Raw genomic sequence first — 24,643 nt, 5'->3', positions numbered from 1 at the left:
GTGAAGCAGATATGGAGAGTTTTTGGACCTCTTTGCGACTCAAGAGACATTGCAATGTCCCCTCTGGTTCTCTCTAGTTCATCCAGCTCCTCTCGGACTGGACGCTATGGTACAGACCTGGCCGAGGCTTCGTCTGTACACCTTTCCCCTATCGCTATCGCTCTGCTCCCGGGAGTTCTGGCGAGAGTACGCTGGGATGGGGTTTCGTCTGTTATTAGTAGCCCCATTCTGGCCGGGCCGAGTATGGTTCTCAGATCTGGTCTCGCTCCTCGACGGGTCTCCACGGGAGATACCAATCAGGACAGGCCTACTCTCACAGGCGCAGGGCACGATAATTCACCCTCGCCCGGAGTTGTGGAAACTGTGGGTGTGGCCCCTGAGGGGGCACAGCTCATAGCATCCGGTCTCTCAACCGAGGTTGTTGAGACCCTCCTCCAATCCAGAGCTCCCTCAACGAGGAATCTGTACACCCTGAGGTGGAAACTCTTCACCTCATGGTGCAGAGCATGCCAGCTTGACCCAGCTAACTGCCCAGTTGGTACAATTCTGGAGTTTCTACAAGCCAGGTTCTCTGCAGGGTTGACCCACTCCACCTTAAAGGTTAACGCCGGGGTAATTGCGGCCTACCATGTCCCTCTCGGTGGACAATCTGTGGGAAGACACTTGGTTGTGGTGTTGGAGGCTCTGTAAAGCTCCATTCGAGCCGATCCAAGATATATCAGATAGACATCTGACCTGTTGGCTATTACCTCTCTGAGGAGAGTTGGAGATCTTCAGGCCCTCTCAGTGGCCCCTACTCATTTCACTCCCCTCCCGGCATGGCCAAAGCACTTCTATACCCTCGAGCGGGTTGTGTTCCTAAGTTCCCTCTGTCACACCACAACCAATAGTACTGCAGGCCTTCTGCCCTCCTCCCTTCCGGGAGTCAGACCAGAAGAAGCTAATTGTATGTATCCAGCTTGAGCGCTGGACACATACGTCTACAGAGCTGCCCTGTGAAGAAAAACAGACCAATTGCTTGTATGCTATGGTCCCCCCAAGAGGGGTTCTTCTGCATCTAAGCAGACTCTTAGTCGTTGGATAGTCGAGGCTATCAACGTATCCTATGAGTCCTCTGTTCCTCCCCCCGTTGTTGGGAGCCAAGGCTCACTCCACACGGGGTATGGCGGCCTCCAAGGCCTTCTTAGCAGGTGTATCCATGCTGGACATCTGCAACGCTGCGGATCATCAGCAAGCTGTGCTCTTCGGATACACATTAGGCAGGGGTTTGGTAGTCTGGCAGCGTTGGTACTCGTTCCCCAAAGCGTTTCGACGCAACTCGAGTTCCTGAAGAGGAACGTCTCTAGGTTATGTATGTAACCCTAGTTCCTCGAGGGAACGAGACGCTGCGTCTCGGAGCCATACCCCCGGCACCCCTGCCGGCGCTTGCTGGTACTCGAAGCTGATGCCAGCTGCATGGCATGTGCCTTTATAGCTTCCTGGTCGCTTACGTCACCCCGCCCGTGACGTCACACTCATCCATCAGACAGATTACACACGATATTCAGAGTCGCTCACGCTAAGTGCGTTCCCTAAAGCGTTTCGACGCAGCGTCTCGTTCCCTCAAGGAACTAGGGTTACATACGTAACCTAGAGACGTTTTTCCATAAACAGCACATACCGAACCATGCCGAAACTGTGACTCTAAAACCATGAAAAAGTTGAACCGTTCCACCCCTACTCCTGATCCATGGCTGTTTACCACACACACAACATTTATCCATTAGTTTGATTTTAAATTCAAAAATTGTTACGTAAAATGCTTTTTCAACATTGTGATTCTTTTTTACACAGTACAGTAATACAATCTTTCATCAATTATTCAGTGCTTTTTACTTTTGCAATTACTCTCAGATTTATATAGTAAGCTGCTAAAGCAAAACTTTTAAACTACTTTTCTTACATTATTACAGACATTCTAAATTAAAACTTACCATTGGCAGAAACAGTCAGCTCTACTGCCTCTTCTTTTGCATTTAAATCTCTATTACAAGCAATCCTGCGGTTCATAAAGAACTTTAATTAAGAACTTTAAGAACTTTAAAATTATTGCCTTGTTTATCTAAAAGTGCTCTTTTCCTTTAAACCTAGCCAAAAAAACATAGTCTTTGTGTTGGCTGTTATACAGTAGACTTTAATTTTATGCATTTATGGTGTAATTACTACATTTTTGTGTCAATGCATGTTCATATTTACCGCAAACAATGCGCTGTTACTTTAATTCAGCACATGCAGCGCAGCAAAAAGTAGACTTGGTGCGGAAACGATCTCTGCACTGATGTGTGCAGTGTGAAGGCTTAAATCCGTTGACATGAGTGTGGAAAAAATATGCACCACATACACACTGTAAATGGAGTAATGTGAACCTGGCATTATTATGTGTGTGCTCTGCAAGTGTGCATGAACGCACGATCTTTAGGAAAGCGCATGAGCGTTGAATGGTTTAAACACTGGAAAATCAAAAAAAAAAAATGCAATTTATAAACTTTAGCGATGATGTGACACTGCCTCGATAGTGCAAGTGACAATTCCTGTCAACTGTGCAGCATGCAGCTCACTTAAACTGCGGACGCTTTGTGATTTGAAGCCATTTGCATTTTGAGAGAGAAAGAAAGTGTGCGGTGATTAATTGACGCTGTTTGTGAAATTACTTTTTCAAATTATTTTATCAGTTATTTAATGAAGAAATATTAATTGTACCTCACCTAAAGCATTATAATTATTTCACCCGTGCCGGACAGAGACTGAGACGCTACCGCTGCATGTCATGCCAAACCTCTCACAGCAGGCCTAGCTTGAAATCGTTTTTATGAGATCTGCCTTTTTAGAGGCCGCCGATCAATTATTCCAAAGCAATTATCAGCCAATTGTGATCAGTAGCTGATCAATCGGAGCGCAGGGCTCTAGAGTGCGACCAATCTGGTCGCACATGCAACCTAATTTCTCAATGGTGCGACTAAAAACAATCAGTGGTCGCCCTTCGCGATAATTTTCACGTCATAGTTCAGATGTGGGTCGGGCCTCCCACCTGTTTTAGACTTGTCCTTAATTTTATATTTTAGACATCCATCAATTAGTGATGAAAAAAAATTGCTGTGCTGGTGGAAACAGCACGAGACTGTGCTACCGCGACTGTCAAGAGCGGCTCGATGGTGTTTATTGTCCCGCAGCAGGAGCGCAGCTGAACAGTTCTCCGTTCAAATACACGCAATAGGCTCAAGCTTGCCTCAAAGCACCGGCAAAAGTAATTACCATAAATGTGACAGGGGGAAATAGTAAGGAGATATTTTAATTATTTACTAATAAACTAGTGTTTTCTGAGTCTGTGTCGAAAGCATGAAGTTGATCATGACTCGCCATCTCATTAGATGCGCCTTTAGAGAGAAGTGCATCTTTAAGGATTATGATTATAATGAAATATGAAATATATTTATCATGTCTGTGAGGCATGTTTTCACTGAGTTTCGGTTCATTTTTGTACTCCTGTTAAAGACGAGACACAGAAAGCGCATTGTGTTTGTTTTCTTTATTTTATAAAAGAACAACGTTTTGTTGATATTGTGAGTGCACACAAATAAAAGACCCTTTGCAGTTACAAATGATGTATTTGGGTGCACCTAACTTTTGAAGAAAGAAAAAAAGTTAGGCACACCAGTGCAGCCAGTGCAAAACTTTAGTCTAGAGCCCTGGAGCACCCGTAATATATAGGGCTGGGTATTGTGCAAACATTTTGGATATTGATACTGATACTAACACCTTGACTTCAATTACCTAAAAAAAAAAATGTTTTTATTTTTCCAGCTTGTTAACGTTTTTACAAACTCAAAGACTCATCTCCTGGGCCACTGGACAAAGGAACATAACGTAACCAACACAATAACTAGTGCAAATAGTTTTAATAAAGTTCATATAGTTTTCACATCTTTTAGGCTACATTTATACTAGTGTGCTTATTTTTAAAACGCATAGCTAAGACAGAATCATCATTTCTATTAATTTTCCACTGATTCATACAATCTGATGAGCATTAGCTGTTTCTAGCACTGTCTGCCTGTGTTTTCTCTTCCGTAATCGCGGATATGGCTCGAGGGAAACTCATTCGCAGTTCAAATGTCTATCATATTATGTTGATGTTGATGAGATTAACCCCTTAGGTATGGAAATTTGGTACCAAACAACATTTTCAAATATTCAATAGTATCAATGCAATTTGTTCAGTGCTTAAAAATATAAAACGGTATAGTCACCTTTCATTAATCATAAAATAAACCAAGACACTGGTTTTATAATACTTTTTAATAAATTAAAATTCTGATTTTTTTTTTTTAATGACTTTATCATACAAGAAGAGTGAGAGCATTAGGTGATATAAGACACATCTAACTACACAAAACTACTACACAAATATATTAACCAAGGAACAACAAAGTCTTATATAACAAACACTCTATCAATTCAGGCATAGTATTTCACGACAATGGTATATTTCAGCTGAGCTTTACTACTCACATCTGAACAGCATTAGGAATATCAGAACTGTCTTCTGTAAGCACGTTTCACAGCAGCTGCAGGACTGGACTACTGCAATGCTCTATTGGCCAGCCTTCCAGCCAGGGCAGCCCATGTTGCACCCCTCTTATTAGTCTTATACAACTGTCTGAAGCTGCCAGCATCAAATTTAAGGCTTTGACATTGACTTTTAGGACTGCCACTGGAAATGCACCCTACTACTCCAAAACAAAACTTTACCTCCCCTTATTTGCATGAGGACTAATTGACAATGGGCCATTGAATAAAATTTAATAATTTTATAATTATTTGGTTTATACAGATGTGGCCGTAAAAGAGTCAAACCCACACAGCTCGTGCAGTTCTCTGAATTTAAAGAAATTTGTTGTGCTTCACATAATACCCACCAGATGGTACTTAGGACAACATACTCATAACATACAGTACATTAGTCAGATCAGAGTTCCGGCCTGTAACATTGTTTTTGAACTATTGCATTTGAATGATAAAACAGTGTTACAGTAACATAATATGGTGATAACAGGATTTATGCATTCTTAATCTAACACACATGCCAAACACAGGTCATAAAAATGTTAACTGAATCATGAACATTTTTCTGCCATGTTCACAGTAAACATAATGAATTAAGGTTCACAGATCTGCCAGCCAAGCACAAGCAAACATCAGCTTTAGAAGGCCTAGAAGAGACAGCACTGTTACAGTGGAGTATCTTTATTTATATATTTATTTAGCGTATATGCAAATTTCTCTAATTTCTCTGTAATTTTTGGCATTGTATATGTAAAAAACTCGCAGACTCCATGTGCGTCCTTATTTTTACCACAATGGTTTTCAAAGCACTGTAAAGTTTACTGTGGAAAGACTGATGCTGTCTCTAGACGAGCAGGTGCTCATGAATAAAAAATTGACATGTAAAGAGATGTAAGTATAATAATAAAAACATATATGTCACAATTGTGAGACTTGCAATTCTGATAGATAAAGCCCAACTTTAGGGCATAAATTCAAAGGTTTATGTAGCATAATCAATTTATTTGAAGGACTCTATTTAGGACTAAAAACTTGAATGACCAGAATATTAATTTAACTATAAAAGCTATGCTGCCTCCATGTGATTAAACTGGCAAAGTGGGGCAATTCACAACATTTATGCATTTTTTTTATTTCTAAAATTCAAGAGGGACTGTTTTCTGAGAGAACAAAAGCCTGTTAGTAGACAGGCTGTTTGTGCCTGTGCTGTTAGCTCAGTGATGCTCAGCATTAAGGACATCCTAAAGATCAGGCCTCCAGTGGGCTGAGGGAGCTAATGGATTTGTAATGGAATCAATGAGGCATGGAGATTTTCTATTAGAAAAGCCTGCTACACACACAACAAACACAGAGAAAGAGAGCATTCTTATAATCAAAACTGATCCACAGCGCCATGGATGCAGAAGCAGCTGCTGAAAGGACGTAACCACAAAAACACCACAAAACAATATGCTGGAAGAGAATTCCTCACAGAAGTCATTCGTAGACCTACATTACACAGAAACTGTACACATCTCTGCACTAAAAAATATGCTAAATTCTTTGGAATTGATTAAAATGTTTATCAATGGAAAAATCTGATTATAAGTATTCTGCCATGTATTCTTGTTTTCTGACAAATTAGATTTAAAAAATGCAAAGGGTGGGCTTTGTGTAGGCTCCATGTAGGCCTTAACATAAGCATTGATGATACAACAGATAGTGTGACTTGCAGCAAAACATCAAAGAGATAGGTTGCACTCTGGAGGAAATGCAGAAGATAAGATCACATTTCATGCCACATTTGTGACCCTGGACCACAAAACCAGTCTTGAGTGTCAATTTTTCGAAATTGAGATTTATACATAATCTGAGAGCTCAATAAATAAGCTTGTTAGGATATGACAATATTTGGCCAAGATACAACAATTTGAAAATCTGGAATCTGACGGTGCAAAAAAAATCAAAATACTGAGAAAATCGCATTTAAAGTTGTCCAAATGAAGTTCTTAGCAATGCATATTGCTAATCAAAAATTAAGTTTTTATATATTTATGGTAGAAAATGTACAAAATATCTTCATGGAACATGATCTTTACTTAATATCCTAATGATTTTTGGCATACAAGAAAAATCTATAATTTTGACCCATACAAAGTTTTGGCTATTGCTACAATTATACCCCAGCGACTTAAGACTGGTTTTGTGGTCCAGGGTCACATTTGAGATTATTTTTTGTTACGTGTTCAAACAAATGAATATAAGACTAAGAAAGGGGATATGAATGGCTTAAACTTAAACAATCTACCTTGATCTTCAAATTCAAAAAGTTTTCACCCCCATGGCTTCATTGTAGATCATCCAGGTACAGAGAATTTAAATTGCGTTACTCTCAGACCCTTGGTGCATACAGATAATACTAACAGTAGAACATTAAATACAGATAATAAAATATAAAGTACAACTATACAAATATACAAATAGGTTATGTAAAATGAAAGATAAGTAAAGCAGCACAAGGCACCTGGCAGAGTGCAAACCAGTGAAGTAAACAGTGCAGATATAATGACTGTAGTGCAAAAGAGCTTATTCAGTCTGATTAAAGTGTCAAAAATCTCAGAGAGCAGTTTCTATTTAAACTGACAGAAGAGATAGCTGAATGAGGTCAGTTAACTGCTAAATGAGGTAGTGAGCAAACCAATGCTGTACAAAGTGTCTGGTGCAGGTCCCAGTGTGTTAGTGGGAGCTGGGGGCGGGGGACTGAGGTTCAGAGTTCAGTGGTGCATGGGGAAAAAGAGGGGGGGGGGGCTGCAAGGTCGGGAGAGAGTTCAGCTTCCTGACAGCCTGATTAATGAAGCTGTGTGACGGGTGAGTGGGATCACCTGCGATGCAGAGGGCTTTACGGGTGAGACGGGTTCCATAAATGTCCTGGAGGGAGGGGAGAGAGACACCAATGATCTTCTCAGCTGCTCTCACTATGCGTAAAGAGTCTTCCGGCAGGAAGCGTTGCAGGCACCATACCACACAGTGATGCAGCTAGTCAGGATGCTCTCGATGGTGCCTCTGTAGAAGGTGCACATGATGGGGGCAGGGGCTATGGCTCTCCTCAGTTTGCGGAGGAAGTAGAGATGCTGCTGTGCTTTCTTGGCCAGTGCTACAGTAGAGGTCTTCTGTGATGTGCACACCCAGGAACTTGGTGCTGCTCACTCTCTCCACAGTTGCACCATTGATGGTCAGAGGAGCATGCTGAGTGTGCACTCTCCTGAAGTCAACAACAATCTGCTTAGTCTTCTCCACTTTCAGAGAGAGATTGTTGTCACTGCACAACCCGGCCAGGTGGCTCACCTCGCTCCTGTAGTTTGTCTCATCTCTGTTGCTAATGAGACCCACCACACTCATGTCATCCGCAAACTAAATACAGAGGTTAGAGTTCACGCTGTCCGGGGACAGCGTCATCACCTGGTCGCCAGGAGGAGGTGGAGTCTTCTGTGCAGTGGTGCTGTTTTGTGCCTCAAAGCGAGCAAAGAAGGTGTTCAGCTCGTTCAGCAGGGAGATGGTGCTGTCACAGGTCTGTGGTGGGGGCTTGTAGTCCGTAATGGTCTGTATCCCCTGCAACAGGCTCCGAGTGTCTCTGCTGTCGCTGAATTGATGGTCTATCCTCCTGGAGTACTGTCTCTTAGCTTCTCTAATCCCGCGGGATAGGATGGCCCTGGCTGTCCTCAGGCCCACCTCATCTCCAGCTCTGAATGCATCTACGACTTCTGGTTGGCCTGGACAGTGATGGTCTTTGTGACTGTTACATCATCAATACACTTGGTGATGAAGGCAGTGACAGTCTCTGAGTACTCTTGGAGGTCTGTGGAGTTATTGTATGTGGCAGCCTGCTTAAACATATGCACAGTGGTGTCAAAACAGTCTTGAAGAGCCTCTGACGACCCTTACGTCCACACTTGTATCTGTTTGTGAACTGGTTTGGCGACTTTAACGAGCGGTCTGTATGCAGGCATTAGCATTACAGTGATGTGGTCTGAAGCACCGAGGTGGGGAAGGGGGAGGGCCTTGTAAGCTCCTTTCTGGGTGGTGTAAACAAAATCCAAAATGTTTTTACCTCATGTTGGAAAATGAATGTATTGGGTTTTTTTGGGGAACACGCTCTTTAAGACTGCGTGGTTGAAATCCCCAGCTAAGATGAGAAAAGCATCAGGGTGAGCTGTCTGCTGCTCACTAATGTGCTGGTACAGTTCTGTACCAACAACTCCTGTTGTTGCTGTTGGAGCTGGTATGAATTTAAACAGCAACGAGCAGTATGGCTGAATATTCCCTCGGCAGATAGAATGGCCAGCACTTAATAATCATAAACTCCACCAGGGGTAAGCAGTTTTTGCAGACCACAACAGCATCGTGGCACCACTCATCATTTTTGTAAACACAAAGCCTGCCACTGCCTGATTTACCTCCCGCGGCGAGGACTCTGTCCGCTCGATAGCATGTCAGCTGATCGAGCTGAATAGCGCAGTCTGGAACGCTGTTGCTGAGCCATGTTTCCATGAACACAAAAACACAACAGTCTCTTACAGTCCTCTGAGTTGAGCGTAGTAATCAGATGTAGTCCAGTTTATTGTCCAAAGAGTGTACTTTAGCCTGTACGATGGTAGGGATAGCTGGCTTGTGTGGGTTAGCCATTAGCCTAGCCTGGATCCCTCCACGCCTACCCCTCTTCTGCTTCCTCTCACGCCGCTTGTGGCACCTCCGCTGTGGGCGAGATGCAGCAGTGGGGGTCGGTGATGGTGAAGCCTCCCGGAGCAGACCGAGATCCCACAGCTCTTCGGCGTGCGTGGAGTTTAACTCTAAAAAAGTTGTTCTGCCGACATTGAGCATAAACTCACGACTGTATGCACGCTTAAAGACAGGTAGATGCGATGAAGATGTACAAAAACACTGTGACTCACAAGACAAAAAACAAGAAAACACCGTTCTGACGGGAGAGAGAGAAGCCGCTGCGTGTGGACGCACCGCCATCTTGAGGAAGATTTAAAACAAAAAACAAAACACTTAAGAAAAATGTAAGAGGATTTTGATATAAGCCAAGAGGAGACTGGTTTTCCTTTGCTAAAGTAAGGAAACTTTGCTTCCTTTGCTCCTGTAAACAAACTTGTGAGACTATCATATCTCACAGGCGCGTACATGAGGGATACGTCCTACGTATATCATATACATGTGAATATGTATGTGTGTGTATATATATATATACACATGCTAATATATATATGTATATATATATATATATATATATATATATATACACACATATATATATATATATATATATATATATATATATATATATATATATATTAGCATGTATAAATTAGCGCGTTAATGCATTTTTTTTTAGTTTAACGTGTTAAAAATATACTGCCTTTTTGCCTCATTTAGATAAATTTTAAATGGTTTTAATTTAATTGTTTTGTTTAAATTTTATTTATTTATTTATTTTTAACTGGGTTTTTATTAAACTGTGTATAAACATACCAATAAACACATAGCTTTTACTTAAAATATTAATACACAATAAATAAATAAAGTATAAATAACCATACAAAGTAGGAAAAAAAACAAAAACAAAGACAGCTAACTAATTAAAGGGGTCATATGATGCGATTTTATTTTATTTTTTCTCTTTGGAGTGTTAAAAGCTCTTGGTGCATAAAGACGATCTGTAAAGTTGCAAAGACTAAAGTCTCAAATCCAAGGAGATATTCTTTATAAAAGTTAAGACTTGTCCACGCCCTCCTAAAACGCCTCGTTTAAAAAAATCCCACATGTCTACGTCTCTGTGAGGAAAGATTTGCATAACACTGCCCAAATGTTCACACAAAGAAAGAAGGCGTAACTTTTATTCTCGCTGTAGTATTGTTGTTGCCATGCCGCTGCCATATTGTGAAGGTGCTGTGTGTTTCGTTGTGAAAGCGTAACTACTTTGATTTAGGGATGCTCCGATCCGTCTTTTTCGCCTCCGATACCGATACCTAGGGTTCGGTATTGGCCTATAACAATACCGATCCAATACCAGTTAAGATTTTTTTTTCTTCCCCCATTTAAATAAATGTAGAATTTATATATCTCTGAGTGTGTGGAACTGATAATTATTATTTTAAAATCTACTAGATACAGACTACTTCATTAAAATAAATAAATAAAATAAATAAAAAAAACATAAATATGAAAAAACATAGGCCTATGTATATTCATAATCTATGACAAAAATTTATCATAAACTAGTTCAGTGGATAATTCGGCATCAAAATTTATTCTAGAAAAATCAGTGCATAATAATTTTAGAAATTTCAGAAAGGTGGGGCAAAGAGGAGCAACAATAATGTACATTATGTGGAAAATAATGTGTTTTTTGAAACTTAAATCCCATAAATACATTGCATTACACCAAATACACTACATAACGTTATTTTTAGCAATGTCATATGTCCCCTTTAAATAAAGAAAAAAAGAAGGAACTGTTAATAACTTAAAATAAATACAAATAAATAAATAAAAAAGCACCTGACCACAGTTCAAAGGTCAGGCAAATATGTTTCTATTAGTGCCCAGTGGCATTAGAGCTTAGTGGCATTAATCTAACAAACACAGCATTTAGCTTTGATTATTTGCCAGTCAGAATGAGCCTCAAGCTTGTTCTGTGTATACACGTGTGTATATGTAATAACAGGAAATCCTCAGCCAATTACAGCTCTTTACTCAAGACAGATGTGTCTTGCTCTGACCCCTCTCAGGAACTGGGTATTCATTTACAGATGAAATTAAGAGACCTCTCAAAGGTCAGTAACACAAGGATATTTGCAATGCTTTTACTCCTGCAGTTTCAACTAATCACAATGAAGCAGGCTGTGTGCATGTTTTGCCCTTCACAACCTGTGTTCAGAGTTTAAACACTGGTAAATTGAGCATGTGATTAAACTGTTTACACACAAACCCCCAACAGAAATGTACAGATTTTGTATACAGTTCTGACTGAGAATTTATTCCACAGCTACAGTATGGCAGTTGTCCATGCTGTGCTCTATAATAAGCTTGAATGACATTCTGACATTATCTCTTATTACTCCACCACTACACCACTTGTCAAGAGAGTTCACACACACACACCACTTACAAATACGCATATTTATGGTCATGTATTAAAGAACATGTTTACTTAGAGTGATAATCTGATTGTGAATTGCAAGTAAGAGAAACATTATGTGCAAAGTAATTAAATATGAAATATAACTTAGTAGTGCTGTGGCAGGTGGAATAAATACACTAAATTATAGCTTGCTTGACTATAAAAAAATATTTATAGTGATATAGTTATATTTATTAACATTACAAATAAAAAGTAGGAGTGGGAATCTTTTGGTACCTAACGATTCATATTGATTCTTGGGTTCACAATTCGATTAAAACTCGATTCACGATTTGTCAATTTTTAATCACGATTCACAATTTTTCATAACATTTCTGTGCACATAGACATCAAAAAATAGTATGTAGTCCTGACTCGAAATCAGTGTTTCCTATTAACCCTTAACTTCCTACTAAATATTTATAAATATTTCACACTTACTAGTAATAACAAAATATCAATAATTAATAAACACTTGCCCTCACTGAAAATGGGGCAGAGGTAATTGTTTTTCCTCCTCCATTGCTGTTGCTGTTTTGTTCTGACAACATCAAGTTATTATTATTATTATTATTATTATTATTATTATTATTATTATTATTATTATTATTATTTGGGATGTGCCTGAATAGTGAATCTGTATTCAGAAAGGCACAGAAAATGAACAACGCATTCTGCCACTAAAGTCACTAAAGGGACATGGTTAGATGCTTGCTAGCGGTTGCCTGTTATATTACAGTACATAAAATTTCACCTACCACATAAACAGAGTAAGGATGACTGATAGGATGATGGATGATTTGCAGTTCCTGAGTACCTCTGACAAATATCTAATCTTGTAAAATGTGTGGTAAGTATTGCCGCTCTGTAATATATAAAGAGTATGTGTGATCACCAGTCTCCCTGCATATTAATAACGGCTCCCTCATGACTGCAATTTATATATAATATAATTACCCAACTATATAATTGCAAGAGAAAGCACTGAAATATATTTTTTCCTACCATTTCGTATTCATGGGTTCTGTAGTACGTAATTTCCTTTCTGAACACGGTATTCAGATTTGGGCATATTATCCTAATTATTATTATATTAACTAGAAAATCGATTTTTGACATTGTGAATCGTTGCACATCACTAGAAGACTGAATCGTGATTCATATGTGAATCGAATTTTTCACCCGTCCCCTAATAAAAAGGGACAATTTTAGTAGACTTTTCAATCTTGAAATAGTTAAAGGATTACTGTTAACACAAACTGAAAAAAGAGACATAACTGAAAGCATGTCAAAGATGTTGATTGAGAGCTGAAGTAGGTAATTTCTGCACCACTGTGCAGAACTGTAAAAACAAACACTGCTTTCAAAAAAGCTTTCTGAATATGCTATCAGTCAGTCATTGATTAAAAAAAAAAAAAAAACACTGCCCACCCTCAGCTCACCTATGAATGGTTTACTTATAGTTCTCCCTGCACACCGAACTGGGATAGGAGAAAGCATCTGAACACCAAAAAATTCACATACTTAAAAGTTGTTTCATCCTTGTATAATCTTTTAAAAGAAAGTGTTTGATGTAAGTAACATGTCTTTTGCAAGATAAACATTATTTTATTAAGTGAGCCGTGACACAAACATGCCAAGTGGGAGAGAACTGTTGAATAGATCCACTGTTTGTGTGTGTATTTGCATACTCACGTCTGTGTCTGGCCCTTTATCAGCTCCAGGGCATGAGAATGTAACAAATTCATGGCAACGTTTATGGACCACAAAACAGCACACTGACAGAGAGAGAAAGAGAGAGAGAGATGTGTTACATTTACAAAATTTGGTAAATAAAAAAAATATATGAGAAAACAGTTCAAACCAAGTGTCCTAGAAAATGTTAAACTCTGTTACTCTTCCTGCTCTGTGTGTATATGTGTATTCTATACTGCAACAGCTGAGGAAGATAATGCTAATAAATCAGTAATTTAATAATGTACAAGTGTAAATTAGTGGACTACACTAACACAAAAACTGACTCAGTGTGAAATCAACACCAGTATCATATTTCAAAGAGAGAAATTATTGCATTATATATAACAGATTACATATTCTGTAGGCAGTGGCACAAAAAAGTGGTACACAGTATATGCGTAGCCTACATGAATGAAAAAATAAATCTTATATGGTGAGACACATTGACACAGATGCGGTCACATGACCACAATGCAGAACAAAACAATGCATTAAAATGAGGACAGCTACAGTAGGTAGACATCCAAAATGGGTAATACCGCAGCGCGTACCGCCACCGCAGGGCCGCGGCGTTAACTGCAATTCAGTCGCGTGTTAAAATCATTCGAAACTACCGCCAGGTGACGCAAAGGGACAGATTGCGAACTGAATGTAATTGTAAAATGAAAGGAAGACGTTAAACAACAATAACATTATAATATACATTACAACATCCTTAAAAGCCATTAAAAAAATAGGATATGCTCTTATGCATACTATTGTTATTAAACAGTCACTACATACATACATACATATACATATACACACACACACACACACACACACACACACATATATATATATACATAAATATACGGATTAAAAGCTAAATGTTTTCATTTCGGTACATTCTTGGTTAAAAAAAAAAATACAAAATTATAATAATCTTCAGGTTCCATTAGCAGAGCGAAATGAGAACGGTCCAGCATTTACAAATAATTCTTATTCACTCTGTTATTTTTATTGACTTTTCAAATTGCTAACACTTTGCATTTTTGAATTATGCCTTTACTGTCTGACCAATAATTGTGAATTGTGACTTTGATCGCGCTGGTGCCTCACGCCCACATATTCATTGGAAACAGCAGTCATTCACCGAGCCATGCGGCGCGAGCAGCGGGCCACTTTGGCATATTTTTGCTCATTATGATTTTTTTTTTTCCGTCGATACTGAAACGTTTGAAATCCAAAGCCTGTTTTCCCTAATGAATAAGAGTTTAGCTTCAAATGGGCAACATGTTTGGATTTGTCCGGAATGAGAGAGATAAGCCCAACCTTACCTTATGTATCACTTTAAATTATTTTTAATTATTATTATTTTTTTTTATTTTTTTTTTGTTTATAAGCCTATATTATTATATACTGCAATTATATTTATCCATTAGAATTATATATTTGTAATTCTTGTTCTGTTCTGATAAATTTGTTGAATTTAAAGGATTTGTTGTAAAGTTAAGGGAACTAAAAATATCCTGTTATTAGCCTACAGCATTATAAGGCCTGCCGTTATTATTTCTGAATGTAATAAAATGCAACTCTCACAAACTTAATTTATTTTTAGCGTGTTTTTTTAGTGTATGTTTTTATCCAGCATTATTTTTCCATTGCATCTGAAAATGACTTTGTGTATCACATTCACTCCGCGCACTCAATCTGCCTCTCAGCTGTGGACGATTTCAAAATGTTTGATATAAAGGTTGCTGTCACATTTTATACAGGAATTGTTCATTTAAAAAAAAAAAAATTAAAGTCAGCTTAATAGTATTAAAATTCAAGTTGAATCTAGTATAAAAAAGGTTTTAATTGCTTAAATTATTTCTGTGAATTAATAAGTTAGCATGACTTTTTCATCATAGCATTTTTTTACGAGCTGTATTCGTTTTCTGAAACAAGCACCCACTTTTTTCTTTTTTTTAAATCTATTAATCGCTCGCATATCTCCTACAACCTACAAATAAAAAAAAAACAAAATGGCTAATAGAGGTTCTTTCTTTTATTATTTATTTATAATGTTTATTCTTGAAGAAAATAAGTATTTATTCTTTAATAAAATAAGAGAGAGAATTAGGGACGATCCAAATATTTGTAATGTACAATAATATAGGCCTATATCTGCCTGCAGTTAAAAAAGTTATATTTGTTCTGATTCACCCATTTATGTAGGATACAATTATTCTAAAAATAAAAATAAATAATTTCATAAACGCCATCGGCCTGAATAAATTTTACCATTATAGAATTGGGGTAGTAATTTAGGAGGTGAAAATACAGTGAAATTACAAATGGCATGCGATTTTAAAGTATGACAACTGAAGGTCTATAAAACGTTTCTATGATGCAGTTTTTTAAACAATGGCACTTAAAGTTTTCAACTAAAATATTATTTCAACCATATAGCCTGTGAATAAATAAAATGCATACTTTTCAGTGAAAGAACACTGAGAGTGTAGGTTGCTTCTGGTGTTTGGATTTTTACTTCATATAATGAGATCCAAGTTGAAGAATAGCCTACACTAGTTTTTTTTAATTTATTTTTTATTATTATTATTATTATTTTTTAAAATCTCTATTTAAAACAGCATTAGCTCAATGAAATACGTCTTCCTTCAGATAGACTGAATGTTTTCCTGCCTTGCTAAATGTTGGGCTCATGATCAATGAGTTGTATTCGCCTCCAAACTGATTTTATAAAATATCAAACCGCGGACGGTGAAAGCTGGGTCAGTTAGTGCTTGTGCTCTCTGTGAAGGTCTTAAAGCCTTCCTCAAATGCCTAGGTTCACAAATCAACATGATTTTCACAAAAATAATGATTAATTATCAATTTTGTTATTATTTTGGTCTAGTGAAATAATAATATGGGCTGCGGGAAAATAATGAATAAAAAGAGTAGGCCTGCTGTGAGTGCAGGCATGTTTTTGAACCCAGTAAATGGAAAACACACCGTTCCTCACAGTCAAAAACAGACTGAATTCAGTTCAGCTGGAGGGGGTTGGGGGGTAGTTCTGTATAGCTTGTGGGGTCGAGATAAAGGTGTAAATTTCTTGCTCTTTCATATGGACAGTGTCTTATGAGGGTATCAAACTTGCAGAACAGGTTTTAGGACAACTTTAAAGAAAGGCTTGATCAAACTTCAAATGTTGACTACTGTATAGCGCAATAAAGTTTATTAGTTTTATAACTTAATTTCAGAGGAAGTGCCTTAACTCCAAAAAAATAAATAAATAAAAAAAAATAATAATAAATAAAAAAAATAAAAAGATGCAAACTGTTGCATTAGGACTGGGCGATAGGCCTTATGGCCTAAAAAAAATCCACGATTTTTTTTCACAAAACAATCCGTTTTACAATTTAAATAGATTTAAAAAAATTTTTGCCTCCCTACTTAAAATCAATATTCAAATGACAACGAAATTATTCAAGACAAGTTTTAATATAATTTCTTTATCATTTACCAGATCAAATTTATAACGGAGACAAGATTATTAATAAAAAGCAGTAACGTTATTACCTTAATGCTGGAAAGACCTTTATTTTATTTATTTTTTTAATACTAGCCCATCATGCAATCATACAATTTCCCCTCCGCGCTCGAGCATTTAATAATCAATCCGCTCCACGTCTAACTGATACCAGAAACACTGCTTCGCACTCAGTCCATGGATAAAGTTGAAATGTTATTTTCATAATGTAGCCTATAAAAATAAAATAAAAAAAAAAATAAATAAATAAATATAACAGGACAGTTTTCAAAGGGGATTAGGCTATTGTGTGCAAACTTTTTTCTCCTACCAAACGCCAAACTAATAACATTGTCAGCATTAAAGGTATAATGCTGCTTTCTGCTGTGCAAATTTTGTTTGTATTGAAAATAACAGTACATTTTTCGGTTATTTTATATATACAGATCGATGCATTTCTTACAGATTTCTGCTCATTCCAAAATCAGATAGCTACAGATGAAGTACTGTAAGATTACATTTGTTTTGAATGCATTATTGCAACAGCGATTGTGTGTGAATGTGCTGTATCTGTTTAAATCATGCTTTAACTCGAAAATAATCAGTAAAAGGAGCAGACAAACTCCTTGAGAACTAGCCTGTATGCTTGACTATTGCCGTCATTATACGGAGAGATTATGTGTATCAAGCTATAGCTAAATATGTTTATCATGTGAATTCTTGCTAAATATGCAGTTATATTACAGGCTATATTGTACTCGTGATGGAGCGGTGCTGGAGCGAGTGAAAACCACGACGCTCCGACTTTTAAAAAATCAGTCAGAATAACACCACTCCGCTCATACTCTACTCGGCTGCGTGTCCCAAACGTGCGGGGGAGGGTTGAGCCCAGTCAGAACTACGAGCCCTGAGTGGAGCGTCGGCCGGTTTTTTTTGTTGCGTCCATACACATATTTTTTAGAGTGTGAAATATACATTTTCACAGAATGTAGCCTATTCATAAACAATAGGGCCTATATTAAACCATCTCTTTAAGTTTTTCTAATCCCAAACAGAGTCAAACATAAGTAAAGTATCTGTCCACCAGAGTTTTGGGAGACATTATATTTTGTAGACTTTATGTGATTTAAAATGCACACACCCAGAAAGCACAATATCTGCAGAGAAGGGTTGCCATTCTCAAACATAAAATATCAATTTATTTACATTTTCGTTTTTGTGTTTTCAGAGGGAAAATCATTGTTAAGGCATCTCTCCATTACAGACCGCTCTGAGAAGAAGAATTTATACAAACACGTATAAAATGCTTTTTAAAACTTTAACAGAAGATGTCTAGAGGGTATTTAATATAGATCTAGCCTCCCCCGTAAGATTTTCTAGTTACTAGTCGGTAGGGGATTTGTCATTATTCAATAATCGCAGGTTTATATTAAATTTACATCTATAACCCCTAATGTTCTAAGAAACGCCCGCGCTCAAGAACATGCATTAAGTTTGCCACAAAGCACAGGCAGAAGTAGCCTAATAATTGTGAAAAAGGAGACATTTTAATTATTTATTAATAAACAAATGTTTTCTTGAATTTGAATTTGTTCTAAGAAACGCAACAATATCTTCATAAGGACTAAACTTTCATCTGTGAATATTAAATATTTAACTAGCCTAAAGTGTTTTCCCTTTCATTTTCCCCGACTGCAGTCAAATATAACAAAACGGTGAGGCAAAGCTGACGTCTATTCGCGAAAATGTGCTTTGATGCGCTTGTTTGAAAACTTGTGATTAAAGCGCCACTCAGTGGACAAAAAGCTGCAAATGCACTTTGCAGACGCCGCAGCGGTGGTAATCCAGCGGCGGTTGAAGCAACGTTTTGGATGGCCACCTACTGTATGTCCAAGTGAACTAACAGAAATCGGTAAGCTTATCCTATTTTTTTTTTTCATTGTAAGTCATGAAATCATTCAACATTTAATCTTGTTGTCTAAGAGGGCAAAGTGATAAACGTTAATATCAGTTTCCTTCCTGATTGCATCTGAAAATGACTTTGTGTATCACATTCACTCCGCGCACTCAATCGGCCTCTCAGCTGTGGACGATTTCAAAATGTTTGATATAAAGGTTGCTGTCACATTTTATACAGGAATTGTTCATTTAAAAAAAAAAAAATTAAAGTCCGCTTAATAGTATTAAAATTCAAGTTGAATCTAGTATAAAAAAGGTTTTAATTGCTTAAATTATTTCTATGAATTAATAAGTTAGCATGACTTTTTCATCATAGCATTTTTTACGAGCTGTATTCCTTTTCTGAAACCAAGCACCCACTTTTTTTCTTTTTTTAAATCTATTAATCGCTCGCATATCTCCTACAACCTACAAATAAGGGCTAATAGAGGTTCTTTCTTTTATTATTTATTTATAATGTTTATTCTTGAAGAAAATAAGTATTTATTCTTTAATAAAATAAGAGAGAGAATTAGGGACGATCCAAATATTTGTAATGTACAATAATATAGGCCTATATCTGCCTGCAGTTAAAAAGTTATATTTGTTCTGATTCACCCCATTTATGTAGGATACAATTATTCTAAAAATAAAAATAAATAATGTCATAAAAAACGCCATCGGCCTGAATAAATGTTACCATTATAGAATTGGGGTAGTAATTTAGGAGGTGAAAATACAGTGAAATTACAAATGGCATGGGATTTCAAATTATGACAACTGAAGGTCTAAAAAACGTTTCTATGATGCAGTTTTTTAAACAATGGCACTTAAAGTTTTCAACTAAAATATTATTTCAACCATATAGCCTGTGAATAAATAAAATGCATACTTTTCAGTGAAAGAACACTGAGAGTGTAGGTTGCTTCTGGTGTTTGGATTTTTACTTCAATATAATGAGATCCAAGTTGAAGAATAGCCTACACTAGTTTTTTTTTATTTATTTTTTTATTATTATTATTATTTTTTAAAATCTCTATTTAACAGCATTAGCTCAATGAAATACGTCTTCCTTCAGGTAGACTGAATGTTTTCCTGCCTTGCTAAATGTTGGGCTCATGATCAATGAGTTGTATTCGCCTCAAACTGATTTTATAAAATCAAACCGCGGACGGTGAAGCTGGGTCAGTTAGAGCTTGTGCTCTCTGTGAAGGTCTTAAAGCCTTCCTCAAATGCCTATGTTCACAAATAATGATTAATTATCAATTTGTTATTATTTTGGTCTAGTGAAAATAATAATATGGGCTGCGAGAAAATAATGAATAAAAAGAGTAGGCCTGCTGTGAGTGCAGGCATGTTTGAACCCAGTAACATGAAAACACACCGTTCCTCACAGTCAAAAACAGACTGAATTCAGTTCAGCTGGAGGGGGTTGGGGGGTAGTTCTGTATAGCTTGTGGGGGTCGAGATAAAGGTGTGAATTTCTTGCTCTTTCATAAGGACAGTGTCTTATGAGGGTATCAAACTTGCAGAACAGGTTTTAGGACAACTTTAAAGAAAGGTTTGATCAACTTCAAATGTTGACTACTGCATAGCGCAATAAAGTTTATTAGTTATTATAACTTAATTTCAGAGGAAGTGCCTTAACTCCAAAAAAATAAAAAATAATAATAATAAATAAATAAATAAAATAAAATAAAAAGATGCAAACTGTTGCATTAGGACTGGGCGATAGGCCTTATGGCCTAAAAAAAAATCCCAGATTTTTTTTTCACAAAACAATCCGTTTTACAATTTAAATAGATTTTTTTTTTGCCTCCCTACTTAAAATCAATATTCAAATGACAACGAAATTATTCAAGACAAGTTTTAATATAATTCTTTATCATTTACCAGTCAAATTTATAACGGAGACAAGATGATTAATAAAAAGCAGTAACGTTATTACCTTAATGCTGGAAAGACCTTTATTTTATTTATGTATTTATTTATTTTTTAATACTAGCCCATCATGCAATCATACAATTTCCCCTCCGCGCTCGGGCATTTAATAATCAATCCGCTCCACGCTAACTGATACCAGAAACACTGCTTCGCACTCAGTCCATGGATAAAGTTGAAATGTTATTTTCATAATGTAGCCTATAAAAATAAAATAAAAAAAAATAAATAAATAAAATAACAGGACAGTTTCAAAGGGGATTAGGCTATTGTGAGCAAACTTTTTTCCTACCAAACGCCAAACTAATAACATTGTCAGCATTAAAAGGTATAATTGCTGCTTTCTGCTGTGCAAATTTTGTTTGTATTGAAAATAACAGTACATTTTCGGTTATTTTATATACAGATCGATGCATTTCTTACAGATTTCTGCTCATTCAAAATCAGATAGCTACAGATGAAGTACTGTAAGATTACATTTGTTTGAATGCATTATTGCGACAGCGATTGCGTGTGAATGTGCTGTATCTGTTTAAATCATGCTTTAACTCGAAAATAATCAGTAAAAGGAACAGACAAACTCCTTGAGAACTAGCCTGTAATGCTTGACTATTGCCGTCATTATACGGAGAGATTATGTGTATCAAGCTATAGCTAAATATGTTTATCATGTGAATTCTTGCTAAATATGCAGTTATATTACAGGCTGTTGGCATATATTGTACTCGTGATGGAGCGGTGCTGGAGCGAGTGAAAACCACGACGCTCCGACTTTTAAAAAATCCTCTCCTAGCTCCAGTCAGAATAACACCGCTCCGCTCATACTCTGCTCGGCAGCATGTCTCAACGTGCGGGGGAGGGTTGAGCCCAGTCAGAACTACGAGCCCTGAGTGGAGCGTCGGCCGTTTTATTTTGTTGCGTCCATACAATATTTTTTTAGAGTGTGAAATATAAATTTTCACAGAATGTAGCCTATTCATAAACAATAGGCCTATATTAAACCATCTCTTTAAGTTTTTCTAAATCCCAAACAGAGTCCAAACATAAGTAAAGTATCTGTCCACCAGAGTTTTGGGAGACATTATATTTTGTAGACTTTATGTGATTTAAAATGCACAAACCAGAAGCACAATATCTGCAGAGAAGGGTTGGCCATTCTCAAAACATAAAATATCAATTTATTTACATTTTCGTTTTTGTGTTTCAGAGGGAAAATCATTGTTAAGGCATCTCTCCATTACAGACCGCTCTGAAAGAAGAATTTATACAAACGCGTATAAAATGCTTTAAAAACTTTAACAGAGATGTCTAAAGGGTATTTAATAGATCTGCCTCCCACGTAAGATTATCTAGTTTCTAGTCGGTCATTTGTCATTATTCAACTAATCGCAGGTTTATATTAAATTTACAACTATAACCCATAATGAGCCTTAATATATTCCGCGCTCAAGAACATGCATTAAGTTTGCCACAAAGCACAGGCAGAAGTAGCCTAATAATTGTGAAAAAGGAGACATTTTAATTATTTATTAATAAACAAATGTTTTCTTGAATTTGAATTTGTTCTAAGAAACGCACATATCTTCATAAGGACTAAACTTTCATCTGTGAATATTAAATATTTTAACTAGCCTAAAGTGTTTTCCTTTCATTTTCCCCGACTGCAGTCAAATATTACAAAACGGTGAGGCAAAGCTGACGTCTATTCGCGAAAATGTGCTTTGATGCGCTTGTTTGAAAACTTGTGATTAAAGCGCCACTCAGTGGTCAAAAGCTGCAAATGCACTTTGCAGACGCCGCAGCGGTGGTACGAGCGGCGGTTGAAGCAACGTTTTGGATGGCCACCTACTGTATGTCCAAGTGAACTAACAGAAATCGGTAAGCTTATCCTATTTTTATTTTTTTTTTCATTGTAAGTCATGAAATCATTCAACATTTAATCTTGTTGTCTAAGAGGGCAAAGTGATAAACGTTAATATCAGTTCCTTCCTGAGTAGCTCTATTGCTTAAAACAAATAAATAAATAAAAAATTCACAACATGTTTGTGAATGGGCGTTTGATTTACATTTAATAGGAACTGAGAAGATTGTTAATAAGGATATAAAATTAGCCACCTTTCACCAAAAATTGCCGTTTTGAATTCAAAATAGGTAATTTGTGTGCAAAGACTTTTTTTGTGTGATTCAATTAGATATGAGTTTTTTTTTATTCTTGTTACTTTATACTTTATGAACTTTGACAAAAAAAATGTTTTAAATGTTATAATAGTGATTTTATAATGTCTAAATATGAATCCAAATATAAAACGTGAAAAGAGCTATTATATATATATATATATATATATATATATATATATATATATATAAAACGATTCACAAAACTGTTTCTGGTTCCTGTCTGCATGCTGCCAAGTGGTTTGTGATTGTAGCTCCATGTAGCTTAGGTTTTCTGTTGAATCTCTATCTTACTATCACTCTCTGCTGTCAAAAGTGATCAAATATAAACTTAATTCCCACCATATATCCAATATAATCTATCAAACTAATCTGACTAATCTTACCCTTCCCCCACTTCATCCCTCTATCATGACATTCACGTGTCTATTTCTATTCTATTACCGTTTTCTTTTTTCTCTTGCCCCATTTCTTCTCTCTCTCATGACGTTTTTCACAAGTTCATCAAACAACAGTGGTAAGTTAGAATCATTCTTCAATGACGGTGAGTAATGGCTTCTTCTCCTGCTATTGTTGTTTGCACCGCTTTCCACATGTTTATCTCTCTCACTCTGTGACGAGGGATTCACATGTAATAAATGCAGGGAAATAGTTAGGCTGACTAAGAAGGTTTCAGAATAAGAGACATGCATCCAAACTTTAATTGAGGACAGTTAGAATGTGAGGGCTGTAGATACGGCTTTGGATAACTAGCACAGGGAGTCTTGTACATTGTTCGTTTCGGGTTACAGAGCCTCTGCTGCAGGGCAATTGGGTGACAGATCCTTTTCCTATTTAGGGCCAAAAATCTGGAAAAACCTACCTAACATTGTTCAGGAGGCAGACAAACACTGTCAGTTTAAATCTAGATTAAAGACCCATCTCTTTACACTGGCTTACACATAACACACTAACACATTTCTAATATTCAAATCGATTAAAGGATTTTTAGGCTGCATTAATTAAGACAACCGGAACTGGAAGCACTTCCAATAACACACTATGTACTTGCCACATCGTTAGAAGAATGGCATCTACACTAATATTAGTCTGTTTCTTTCTTATTCCGAGGTCACCGTAGCAATCAGATCCAGTCTTTACCCAGCCCAGATGATGGATCAGCACCTAGAGATGAGCTTGACAGCCCTGAATGTCAGAGGAGACCAGGACAACTAGATGAGCCCACGAGACAGATCCCCAGTGAAGACCTTGTCTCCTAGATGGCCACCAAAACCAGAAGAGTCCTCTGCACAATGTGACTTTGCTGCAACCTGGAATTGAACTGCTGGTTTCGTCTGGCCAGAGGAGAACTGACCCCCTGACTCTGCCTGTAGCTCAAAATAGCCAGTGCGAATTTACACTCATTTTGCTAGTACGGGTCACATGTGACGTCGTTAAACCACGGAGAAGTACCAAATTGTTGCAGTTTTAATGACATACAGAACGCAATGCCTCAGAAACTCCCGATATGCCTGTTTACATGACATCGCATTTAGATCCGATTTATTTCAACTTATGAATGAAGCCTGAAACCGATCTTGAAATATCCA

At 37.0% G+C, this 24,643-nt stretch overlaps 1 protein-coding gene across 1 annotated transcript in view; it reads right to left on the bottom strand.

Annotated features, from left to right (window-relative positions):
* Positions 1-24,643, bottom strand: part of prkcaa (protein kinase C, alpha, a) — a 139,367-nt gene that overhangs the window by 83,882 nt on the left and 30,842 nt on the right. The window contains exon 3 of the mRNA XM_042725744.1: positions 13,460-13,542. Within this exon, the coding sequence (XP_042581678.1) occupies positions 13,460-13,542 (83 nt within the window). The remainder of the gene's footprint in view (positions 1-13,459; positions 13,543-24,643) is intronic.

This window comes from Cyprinus carpio, chromosome B6 (genome assembly GCF_018340385.1).
Source record: "Cyprinus carpio isolate SPL01 chromosome B6, ASM1834038v1, whole genome shotgun sequence".
NCBI classification, from domain to species: Eukaryota; Metazoa; Chordata; class Actinopteri; order Cypriniformes; family Cyprinidae; genus Cyprinus; species Cyprinus carpio.
Note: the sequence above shows the minus strand (reverse complement) of the source record. Positions and strands in the feature narration are given on the sequence as shown.